Source organism: Phaenicophaeus curvirostris, chromosome 8, assembly GCF_032191515.1.
Source record: "Phaenicophaeus curvirostris isolate KB17595 chromosome 8, BPBGC_Pcur_1.0, whole genome shotgun sequence".
In the NCBI taxonomy this organism is placed as follows: domain Eukaryota; kingdom Metazoa; phylum Chordata; class Aves; order Cuculiformes; family Cuculidae; genus Phaenicophaeus; species Phaenicophaeus curvirostris.
In genome coordinates, this window is record NC_091399.1 from 6,313,717 (window position 1) to 6,326,854 (window position 13,138).

At 36.6% G+C, this 13,138-nt stretch overlaps 1 protein-coding gene across 1 annotated transcript in view; it reads right to left on the reverse strand.

The window, feature by feature from the left end:
• Positions 1-13,138, reverse strand: part of COL11A1 (collagen type XI alpha 1 chain) — a 151,442-nt gene that overhangs the window by 124,911 nt on the left and 13,393 nt on the right. The window contains exons 2-4 of the mRNA XM_069862238.1: positions 9,114-9,281; positions 5,067-5,280; positions 2,625-2,787 (exon numbers count right to left, since the gene is read on the reverse strand). Of these exons, the coding sequence (XP_069718339.1) occupies positions 2,625-2,787; positions 5,067-5,280; positions 9,114-9,281 (545 nt within the window). The remainder of the gene's footprint in view (positions 1-2,624; positions 2,788-5,066; positions 5,281-9,113; positions 9,282-13,138) is intronic.

Consider the following 13,138-nt stretch of genomic DNA (forward strand, 5'->3'; position numbering starts at 1 on the left):
CACCAAAAACACTCTGTGCTATCGTGAATGAGATAAACAGAACACGCAAGACACTACTAGGAGTCTTTCAAGCAGGAGACAAATTTCAGAGAACAGCCCCAAACTTTAGAAACTGAAGCAGTTGTAGCTAAAGGATGGTTATTGTCTCATTAGTGGAACAAAGAGAATGCTGTTTAGAGACTAGAAAAACACAGGACAAACTCAAAAAGAACTAGATTATGTTTTACTTGGCCAGACTTTAAAGGACAAATCATTAAAACTGTACATGGCACAGTACTTTGTTTAAACTTTGGGGGACATTCTAATTGCCTATTGCCAAAACGCACATTTCTAGAGTCAAATAACTGAAAATAGGTATAAACGTACCCATGGTGGCTGTACAGCAAAAGAGAAAGCAGAAGTTTGTCCCAAAAGAAAAGACTGTAAACTTCTAATTTAAGAAAGAGACTTCAGACTAAAACTAAGGCCCTAGCAATTACAGGAACAGCCATGCTAGCAAGTAACAGAGTTCTTCGAATAAAGGGGTGCAATCAGTTAAGTCAGGAAACCTAATCACTGAAGGAATAAAGAAATGTACAGTAGTGTTACAAATGATAGGAATGCTGCTGTTCTAAGTGCTGAATGTTAAGATTTAGTCTGTAAACTGACTTTGCAGGCAGCTGTATGATTTATTTTCTGAGTCCAAAGCATCTTCCTCCTTAGTGGGTCTAAGCTGGAACTGAAGCAGTGACTTGCAACGTCAATGTAGGAGCCTTCAGCAATAAAATTGACAGCAGATCACTAGCTTCCTCTTTCATCCTTCAATACATCACAAACACTCTCAGAGAAAAGTGTTTTTATTGAAGTCATTCTAGTAAATTTTGTCAAAGTTATGTCCTCATGTCTGCGTTGACTTCATGGAAGTTTGAGAAAAATGTATGGTTATTTTTGAGGGGGTTCTTCAATTCTTTCAGGTCTTCAATTTTTATTACTTATAAGCATTAATATTGCACATATTTTTACAATTTATTGCCAAATAAACATATTGTGGGACCTAGTTTCTGACCTAAGAAAGAAATACAAATTAAAATCAAAACTAATTATCCCACGTGTAGACCAAAAATCTTTGTTGTACCCTAGATAAGGCATCTGTGGAATTCACCTTGAAATGGAAAATAGTGTCTGTCAGATGTGCAAACTGTATTGGGGACTACAGGTAAATTGAGCTGTGCATACCAAACATATCATACTGCTTGACCCATTAAATCATCCCAGAAATTTCCACATCTAAAAGACTTATGTTTCCCGTCATGTCCATGGAAATGAAGCTCGTGAAGGGTCTGGAGCACAAGCCTTACAAGGAGAGGCTGAGGGAACTGAGGTTGTTTATTCTGGAGAACAGGAAGCTGTTATCACTCTCTTTAACACCTGAAAGGAGATTGTAGCGAGGTGGGTGTAGGTCTCTTCTCCCAGGTAACAAAAGATAAGACAAGAGAAAATGGCCTTAAGTTGTGCCAGGGTAGTTTTAGGTTGGATATTAAGCAAAATTTCTTTACTGAAAGTGTGGTGAAGCATTGGAACAGGATGCCCAGGGAAGTGGTGGAGTCACCATCCCTGAAGGCATTCAAAAAACATGTAGGTGTGCCACTTTTTGACATGGTTTAGTAGACACAGTGCAGTGGTGTTGGGCAGACAGTTGGACCTGATGATCTTACAGGTCTTTTCCAACCTTAAATATTCTATGATTCTCTGAAAGATAACTGCCACAGCGTTATACTCAAAATGCATATTTCCTCTCTTGACACCTATGCATCTTCTCAAGCATGTGCTCTGCTTAAAGCTAGGATTACAACTCTGGACATTTATGGGCCACAGATGTTCTGTATATGAAGTTAACTACCAATCTGTATTTTGTTATTTTTCATTTTAATTTAAATTCTACAATTTTGATTGTTGTATAAAAATATTATAAAAGAAACCCAGTAGTGTAGCTTTAGAGAAGCTTCATTATTAGCCTGTAAAAATAATCATTGACATAAGGATTCTACCTAGAAAGGCCTCATGACTGGCAGCCACATACTTCCTTGCAGGCATTTGACCCTTCCTATATGTGCTTCTTGGCCAGCAAAGGATGGAAATATATATGTCCTTACTGCCAAAGTATGTTCCAGTTACTGGAAAGAGTAATAAGTGGGATAAACAATATAATGGATTCATATTACACAGAGAACTTTCCAGGTCCTTCTCCCCCTATGTCACATACTGTTAGCATGCACAAATATCTGTAAATGTTTGAGAGAGACAGAAATGAAATGATTCAGTATCGTGCTACTTAACTTTCCCAGATTAATTTTCCTAAATACCTCAGGTATCTCAGTATTAGGCAGAAAGACAAAAAAAAGCAAGCCCCTTCCAGACACAACACAACCTAAAGGAGAGAAAAACGTACCATATCTTCCAACACTAGAGAAACCCTGATTTACCTTTTTTTTTATTTCAGCCTGTCCTAACGGGTTCTATAAATGAAAGTTTCCACATCTTACTACATTTACCAGCTTTTGCCCTAAAAAATTTATTCTGATTTGCATTAAGCACTTCACTCAACACAAAATCACTCAATTCCATTCCTTCAGTAGAGATTTTACCTCAAACACTTCTTCATCCAGAATCCTGGTTCCAAAGACAGTGATGCCATTGGTGTCCACAACTGTTCTGTCACTTCTTTCAAGTGGTTTTGTAGTTTTTTTGTTACAATCAACAATCATGGTAACACTTTTTTTCTCCACACTAATAGCTACCCGATGCCACCTATTCACAAAAGAAACATAATTCTACTGTAATTTTTTATTTTTAAAACCAAGTCACTGTGTTCTCATTAAGACAGTTTATTGCCAATTATACACAAATCTAGTTACAGTTAAAATTTTAAATGTCTCCATTTCTTTCTTTCTTTCATATGTACATAAATACACTCAATGCTTTGTCTCTTCACTATATAACTTCCGTCCCTTAGGACAGAAAAATCTGATCCACAACTCATTGTGATTATCCTATAAAAAATGAAGTTCAAGTTGATCTTCTCTGAAGCTTTACCTAGAGAACATTATTATACTTAAATTAAAAGCAAGGGCACTGCTTATATTTTTCATATTGAATGATCTGACAGCAAATTTTATTTTTATGAATCTGTTTGGTTTTCCAAATTACTTAAGGAATTACTCATGCAAAGATATTTAACCCAGCAGCTTCCTCCTTGTTATTTACATTTTACTGCTTGTTCCGTGATCAGTCACCAAAATTTTACCACGTTCATTCACTTATCTGAATGTATCCAATAGCTACAGAGATTTTTCAAAGGTGTACAACACTTCTATCACACTTTTCCAGATATATATACTTACAAATCCCTGTCAATATTCATGCAACAATAGCTTTGCCTACACCAAAAAAGTGATGAAGTAATTCAGCATACTGACAAATGAGTTTATTTTAAAGACATTTGAGAATAACGTTTTGTACAATTTGATTTATGAGACTTTATTATCATGACAGACCACATTAATTTAGTGCGCCTCTCTATGACAAATATCTAAACCCAAGACCAAATCACTCTGTAATCTAAGATGGAGCAAAACATATTTCAATCTTCAACACATTTGGGCAAAAAGTGTCAAAATGTGTCACAAAGTATGTGACTGGTAAGAGGAAGGCTGGAATCAAATTATTTTAGTTGGCATTTGTTGCACTAAGGTTGTCAAATCAGAGACAGCTTAGATCATTGTTACAAAGAGCTTCTGTATATCAAAAGGAACACCTCAAAGTTAATGGAATCTGACTGCTAAACAGTATCACTGAGCCAGAGCTCTAATGCCATGTTTTCTCTGGAACGCGGTTAAGCATCATCATTATAAAAGCAAACTGTCCATGCATCCTCAGGCACATTACACTGTTTATACTTTTTAAATATATCTCATTTTGAGACGAAGACTGTTGTCCTAGATCCTTCATAAAAAAGCTGAGTCAGAGAAAATTGTCAGTCTATTTTTTGAAAGCATGAAAAAGATGAAAGCATGAAAACATAGCTCACTATGGACAGGATTGACTCCAGTTGATTTAGAAGTTGAATAGCCTCACTGCAGGAAATTGTATGAAACCAAGTTTATTTGAAATTCTTAATTGTTAAGAGTTTCTCAGCATTTTGGATGGAATTTTGAAATCCATGTCAAAGCTTTGTTATTTAGAGGAAGTCAATGGAAAAGAAAAGGTTTGCTGCTTTGTTTTATCATTCCTTCTGCTAGGGATATGCTTTTCTCTTTTTTTTTTTTTTTATTCTTTGTTACTTTATAAACATATTTCATTTTAGTTTATTTTTTGCGCTTCCTTCTCTACTGATTTTTCTTTTGCTTTAATAAAATTTCATTCTGTGTATCTCAGAAAACTGTGGCTACTCTTCCTGGACTGCAGCACAATAAATAAAAAGCTTTGGAAAGAATGAATGCCCATTTAAAAGCACTAGAATGACATTTCCAGAGAAAGATTGCTTGTCTACAAAGGGAAGCTACGTACAAAAAATTAACAACTGCATGTCTGAGATTAATTGTCTTTATTAAGTGTGCATAGTAAGTCCTTGCAGTACTTCAGATTAATTGCCCAGATTATTTGAATGCTATTCTGTCTTGTCAATTTGTCACCACTCTGCCTATCACATTCAAATGGACAAGACAGCCTGTTTAGTGAGACTGCTCCTTGAGTCTTTTTGAAAGCAGAGTTTCTTTCTGTATTGCACAGGAATAATCTTCAAAGGTTCAGTTTTTGTGATTTAACTTCTATGGCTATTTCTACACTCTTGATTTATAGAAATGGCAAATAAGAAAGGTAGTTTGGCTTTATTTGTAGCTGTATACACCATTTGAAGCTGGAACTGTATTCTGCTGTGAAAGTTCCCTGATTTTGTACCACAGCAGTCCAACTAGCTGGAGATTGTGTGGCCTATTTATTCAATTATTTAAGATAACAGATTGTAAAGACCACAGTCACCTATACAGTGGTCTGTGATATTATTTTTCATCTTAAAATTTTACACTTACTTGCCATCAGCAATGTTGACTGTTCTGAAAAGAGGATAGTCTTCTGGGGCAGGTTTTCCATTTTGGTCTTCAAACAGGAAGACGGGTGATCTACCAACTTCAACACCTATTTGCTGAATTCCTTGCTCATTGTAGACGGACAGAAGGAAGGACTGGATACCCTTTTTAGGTTTTACTGTCATTAATATTGAGAAATCTTCTGGAAAATCTCCACCTGTAAACAACATGATAAATACAGTTACAAATTCACCAAATATTAAATGATTCTTTAAAGGTTTACTTTTTTTCTATAAGCACAGAGGATAATGCATATAAACTGTTGGGGTTCTTTGCTCTTTAAATTACATACTACTCTTCTAAAACAGAAAATCCCTAGTCTTACACTTATTACATTGTCTGCTGCAACATTGGTTTATGTGCTTTCTACCATCTTTTTAAGTTCTTTTGTAGAAGGTTGTTGAAACACTGCAGTAACACAGACCACCTTAGGGCATGTTTTGACATCTTATTCAGAAGGGATTAAAGCTCAATAAATAGGATGCATTTCATTTACTTTAGTCAAGCTTTTTGGTGACAAAGCAAAGTTGTTGTCTTACAGATTAAATTAAACTTTACATTGTACCTTTTAATGCCAGAGTAGACAGATGACAAAGAAAGAAAAAGAAAAAGAAAACACGACTGTCAACAAAGACCAAACAGATTATTTAAAAAGCATTGCACGCTTGCCCTATCTGCACAGTTAATCTGAAAGACATGTTGAAAATAGTTAAGGCAGGTGACACTATTTTCAGCCAGTCTGGGCATGTGCTCTTCAAGCATGTAACAACCCTTAAAAAAAGCCCTGAGAGCTTTCTAAGAAAGTTGACTGAAGCTGGTGAGGGAGCTGGAGAACAAGTCTTATAAGGAGCGGCTGAGGGAACTGGGTTTAATTAGCCATGAGAAGATGAGGCTGAGGGGTGACTTTATTTCTCTCTACAACTACTCGAAAGGTTGTAGAGAAGAGGGTGCTGGCCACTTCTCCCATGTGACAAGGGACAGGACAAGGGGGAATGGCCTCAAGCTGCACCAGGGCAGGTTCAGACTAGATATCAGGAAAAAATTTTTCACAGAAAGGGTCATTGGGCACTGGCACAGGCTGCCCAGGGAGGTTGTTGAATCACCATCCCTAAAGATATTTAAAAGATGGGTAGACAAGGTGCTCAGTGGCATGGTTTAGTGACACGTAGGAACAGTTGGACTCAATGATCCAAGAGGTCTTTTCCAACCTGGTGTTTCTATGATTCTATGACTAAGAAAGAGTCATGTGCTTCAGTTCAAGAGTATCTGTTATCATGGAAATACTATGACATAATATTCCCAAATGTTATATCTTGTATCTACATTGTGTAATTTTAAGTAAATCTCCTCCAAACATAGTTTTGATTGAAAAAAACAATGATATTCTAACATGTAAAACCCATTTATTGCTACGTATATATAGTTCTCAGACACATATCTGGAATAGTCATCACAGTCTTCTCAAATGCTTTTAAAAGTCTTGTTTATTGGTATGGTTTGAATATTTGGAGAATAACAAAAAATAACAATATTTGGAGGAAAAATCACTAGAAAAATCTTTCTATGTATCTGGACTGTGAATCCTGTCATTCCTTTATGCTTTTGTAAAAAATAACTAAGAGCTTATTAAAAAAACAGTACAACAAAAATCTAAGAAGTTATCTTTACAGTTATATCACAGAATCACTAGGTTGCAAAAAGGATCATTGAGTCCAACCATTCCTATCAACCACTAAACCATGCCCCTCAGCACCTCATCTACCCATCCTTTAAACACCTCCAGGGAGGGTGACTCAACCATCTCCCTGGGCAGCCTGTTCCAGCGCCCAATGACCCTTTCTGAGAAAATTTTTTTTCTCATGTCCAGCCTGAACCGCCCCTGGTGGAGCTGGAGGCCATTGCCTCTTGTCCTGTCCCCTGTCACTTGGGAGAAGAGGCCAGCTCCCTCCTCTCTACAACCTCCTTTCAGGTAGTTCTAGAAAGCAATAAGGTCTCCCCTCAGCCTTCTCTTCTCAAGGCTAAAAACTGATGCCTTCCAGTCAGTGAAATCAATGCCTATTATATTCTCGGAAGTACTTAAATATTATTAGATCAATTTTTAAAAGATGGCTATGTTAATGCTCCCAGCTTTCACCATTCATAGTTAACATAGCTTTTGAGCTACAACAGCTGAAAGATACCTATACTTCCTGCTGAGCTATAGGAGTTGAGATCAAGCACATGACACATTACAACTTGTATGCTTTAGCTCACAATTCAGTTTTATCTTGGATATCTTCTGTAGTCTTTCCACTACTATAGAATACTAAGAAAAATAGACATGATTACTTAACTATCTTTAAGAATAATCCCTGAAAAAGAAGGATGTCTTGTGGTGGAAAGAGGATGCCTATTCTGCAAGATTCAAAAGGAGGTTATTACCATAATCCCCTCCAAAAAATTGTTTCCAGGTTTTTTACTGAAGTAAAGGATAGCAGGACAATTTCCTGTGTTAAGCAAAATTTTGTGGTGGCTTCTTCTCATACTGTGTCTGAGAAATGCTTTTTTTTCATCTCCTGCACACAGAAGTGTTGCAACAGATTAGTAAAATCAAGCAGACTCATTTCAGCTGTAAAGCAAAGCTAGACAGCATTAATAAAAAGAGTACCTAAATTAAGGCAGTGAAAGGCTATAGAAATTTAGATGTCACAGAACATCATTAGGTACTTATTTGTTCCAGCATTCAAGAATAATAACAAGAGTTATTGCAGCTGCCAGATCTCCTCTTTATGCTACAATTTGATTCATGAATAAGTGCAAGTCAACCCAAGCTCTCGGACTTCCGGCTCTAGACTCCTGAGCTTTGGTTTAGCAGAAGATACTGTTGTACTGTTCTAAATTAAAAAAAAAAAAAAATCAGTGATTCCAAGTCAGTTGAATCTACTGTCCAATTGTAGTTGAACGCTAATTTAAAGTTTTTTGTCATACCATGTGGCTTCAAAGACATACACTGTAAAACTCAGAACATAAAGGTGCCAGCTTATTACACTATGTAACTTAGGCCATTTTTCTATACAATGGATCATTTTTACAGAAAAAGAAAAGGCAGCCCATATTTTACTAATCTGACTTGGGAGAAGCAGTAATATAGTCACACTGATATTAGCAGGACATCATAGACTATAATGTGCCCTTTAGTGAATGATATTTTCAGCTGGATAGCTCTGTTAACTGTGCAACTTATGGATCTTGGATGATATCTATATGATTGCTACACTGAAAGACAAAAAGGAAAGCATTTTTCCTTGCCAACATCTAATAGACATGTTCAAACTCTGCATGATGTATCAAAGCGAAAAGACTAAATGTTCCACAATTTTTGTTTTTTAATATTCTTATCATTTTCCTCAACAGTTTGGGTCAACTGACAAGTCATAGCAAAATAATGGAATAGAAGTCTCTCCTCAACACGCAAAGAATCTTTTTCCAAAATGTGATTGTTTCACTTTAGAGATATTTGAGAGAAGACAGAATCACATTACCTGCTATCCACAGCTAGCCTTGCTTAGTCTCACAAATATCCAGATACTCTTAAGTAATTCTTAACAGATGGTACTTCTGGGAACAATTTTGCAATGGCCAACCACAGCTCATTTCTACCACTGCAGCACTACTCCAGGAAGTACAGCTTTTAAATGGACTACTGAAACTGAAGGAAATTTGCCAAAGCCACGCAATAAAACAGACAGCATCATGAAAGAAAAGGCAACATAACTTATAGGCCAGTCCTGGCAGTGACACAGAATTTCATGAAGAACTTTAAAACTGAAGCCAATAGAAACAGTTCACTGGGTCAATAAAGCGCATGACCTGTCACTCGCATGCAGGCCCAACTCTACGGATGAGAGTGTTTTATAGTACTGATGATGGACTACATGCTGTGCTTTAGATACTCTAAAAACATAGGCAGTAAGATTATTTAACAAAGTAATAGCTTTGTGACAATCTTACCTGGGTACAGCTGCTTTGTCGGGGCACTCAGCTGTGCAGTTTTTGAAACTCTGTAGGCGACATCCGATCCTTTTGAATCCCTTCTGTTTGTGCAAAATCCTGCAGTTCTTGATATTCCTTCCGGTGAGTTGTGAAATTCTAATGCTTTTAGCACATCAACAGGCTCAGCTGACAAAGATAAAAAAAGAATAAAAAATAGTTACTCATTTTGCATCTCTACACTATGCAGCTTCTAAAAAGGGTATTAATTTCATCACAAAAGTGTATGTGCAAAATCACAGAAGTAGCTGCATCCTATTTTGATTTATTGCAGATTATTCCTACACCAGAATATTATTTTAGAAAGATTATTTTTTAAATAAGGATTATTAATTTTAAAATATATGAGTTCATAGGATCATAGAAACCATGTTGGTAGGGACCTTAAAGATCATCTAGTTCCAACCCCCCCTGCCATGGGCAGGGACACCTCCCACCAGACCATGCTTCTCAAGGCCCATCCAACCTGGCCTTGAACACTTACAGGGATGGGGCAGCCACAGCTTCCCTGGGCAACCTGGGCCAGTGCCTCACCATCCTCATTGTGAAGAATTTTCTCCTTAAATCTAGTCTAAACCTGCCCCTCTTCAATTTAAAGCCATTCCCCCTAGTCCTGTCACTACATGCCTTTGTAAAAAGTCCCTCCCCAGCTTTCTTGTACACCCCCTTCAAGTACCGGAAGGTTACTATAAGGTCTCCTCGGAGCCTTCTCTTCTCCAGGCTGAAAAATCCCAATTCTCTCAGCCTGTCCTCATATGGGAGGTGCTCCAGCCCTCTGAACATCTTTGTAGCCCTCATCTGGACCCGTTCCAATAGTTCCATATCCTCTTTATGTTGAGGATTCCAGAACTGGACACAATACTCCAGGTGAAGTCTCACAAGACAGGAACAGAGAGGCTGAATCACCTCCCTCGAGTTCATTTTCAAACTACTTGGCTACACACTGCAACTACAAGTTACACACCTGTTTAACAAACGCAGAGAATCTTGGTGATTGAAACTTACAACACATTCTTTTAATGAGTGATTTCTAAGCAGAGGAGATGATTTTAAAAGTTTGCTCAAAAGTTTCAGCTACTAATAATCTGCTATCAGAAACTCATCTGTTGCTAACATTAAAACACATTCTGATTGCATACGACTGCTTTCTCAGACATGAAGTGATAAGGAAGAAGCTGATCTCATTTCTTATCCAGTTAGAGAAAGAAAAATGTACCTGCTTCTCCTACAAAGAGTGAGTGGTCTGAATCACAGTCTTTCATTACTTTCAAGACAAAATTCAGATGGACTTGTTTTGTATTTTACAGCCCAAGAATGAACAGCTCACATTTAAGCTTAGTGTGCAACAATATAAAGTTGAAACCCAGAGCTGTTACTGCACTAATACTGACATAAAGTTATTTTAAAATACACACACACATATATATAAGACAACAACAAAGCTTTAATCTATAAAGTCCACCACAGGAAAAGTTGTGAAAAAAGTTCTGAATGGACTAGCACTTCAACAGAGGCAGTGACAGAACATAGTTTGCCTAGTGTATATCTTTTCTCCCAGAAATTAAGGTGCTCATTCTAAGACTCCCCACAGATCATGGCTTCACTATTTTTTTTTTTTAGTTGGAAATAGAATTTCAACAGGACATTTTTTCACTGGGACTATTTTGCAGATTTTATATTGTCACTTAAAATCGCTTTATCTGGAAAGCCACGGTTTTGCATGAATCTCACTGATCAAGCTGAGAAATGTCTTTAAACAGCACTGTGGCATTAACAAGAGATAGTTTATTCTCTGTTCATTTCATGTGTCAACAAATATCAACTCAAGACACAAAATTCACTGTATGAACAACTATTTGAACTATTTGCAAGGAGCAAGTCAAAGAGTATAAAACAGGCAAAGTGATATTCTAAATCAAGTCACTGATGGAAATACCTCTCCCTTTTTTATTATTGTTTGTGCAGTTCTAGGCAGTATTACTAATTTTTGTCACTGTAGTATCTCAGAAGTCACTTTAGTATACTCACTATCAATAACAGATGTGAACAAAGTTAAATTTAATTAGCTCTTCCTATTCACCTCCTGGCATTGCCAAATACGAAGAACACAACTTTGTGGTCAAACCTATCTTTGAATAACATCAAAATTATATTCTTTAAAATCAAAATGTGAGGTTTTTTCAATCAGCCTAAAATGCACAAAACAACTCTCTTAAAATAGATTCAAATGAAAATGCTTGTGAGCTGCTTTTATTCACAACATGTAACTTCTCATTTCCTTTTTCTGTCAGATGGTGTTGTCAAATATAAACCCAATAGCCAATGTTTGTTGCAAGCTAATACATTTTGAATGAATACTACAGTACACACCACCTCAATTTACTTAAAATCGACATATCCTGCAGATTCAAGAAATTATGTTTTAACACTCTTAAAAGAAAAGTTTCAATGGTGTGCAAACTCTGCAACATTAGTCTTACCTCTCTGTTAAGTATGGACCAAATAATTTTAATGTATATAATGTATTTCCTATAGGTATTCCAGACAATTCTACGGTTACTACCACACTGAAGGAACTTCCACACTTTTTTTCTGGTAACCTACGGCTATTTTTGCAATGCATATAATAATTTTAACCAATAAACTAATGTAGAAATAGTCACTAGAAATATTAGTAACAATTTCAAGTCACTGTATAAGTCAATCACTACTTCTTTCCTTTTTCCTTTGATCTTTTCTATAATTTCTACCAGATTCTTCATTATTTTTTAGAATAATGGCTGTTCTTTGCCTGGCTGACTAGAAAAGCATTCATTACCCCCCACTAGTTCTGCTGCTAAAAAAACTTCCGGACAAGAAACAGAATAATAATAGAAGAGAACAATCTTCAAACCACAAATTCCAAACAATAAGAACAAATATTTTGTTAACAGCATATAAATTACATTTATTTCCACAAACTCTGATTCAGAAAATGTAAACATTTTGGTTTTTAACCTAGTCCATTTACAAGAATATCTAGAAATGTATCCTGCATAGAAATGACAAGTTATATGAAGTAACTTAGGCAAAAAAAGGTAATTAGTTGATCCCCAAAGATAACATGGCTGACTTACTAAATACTTATAAATCACAAATAACAGGAAGTGCTTCCCTAATTTATATAAAAATTTCAGATAACCACTTTGACCAATAAAATTAAAAGCATTTAAAAGTAATTCCTTAGAAGTCTTTAGATAAACCAGGCAGGAATGTATAAGATTTAATATGCTTCTTTACAAAAATTTGCTTTTGATAGACACCTACATCCCATTCATTCTGTGAAATAAACTGAGTTTGTGCCTCTTCCTCATAAACGTTTTTGCAACATTCTTTTGTGTGTCATTATTTAACCTGGACTTGATTTTTATCAGATGCCCGTACTAGGATGCAACCAATTCCATATTTCAGTGGGAAGGCAGCAGCCTCCTCACAGGCATTCTTGCCACCTCCCATCTGAAAACAGGGCTCACCATGGGAAACACTTCTCCCCTACACTCCTCCTATGTCATACACAGGGTTACCAGATATTAGGGTTTCTGCAGAAACACCCACTTCCTACCAGTGGAAATTCTGTCTTGGTGAATGTCAGGATTTTTTTACATCTTCTGGAACTATGGCAATATAGTTGGAGCAAGCACTCAGTAGCCCTGACCAGGCTGCCATTTGAGGCATTAGTCTCAAAATTCCTGATGAGCTCTTTGTGCATGTTCAGATGATCTGCCCAATGCCTCCACTGACAGCAGTGGACACAGCTGCTCTCAATATGCCACAGAGCACAAGTAAGTAGGAATCCAGTCAAAAATAAACAGCAGCACTTAGACACTAACTGGTTAGAGGAAACTTGTTTGAAGTTTAAAGGACAACGAGGAGTCTTCACACAGCCAACACTGGCCTGCTTAGAAGACCAGGATAGAAAGGCAGGAAGACAATGGACAGAATTAGGG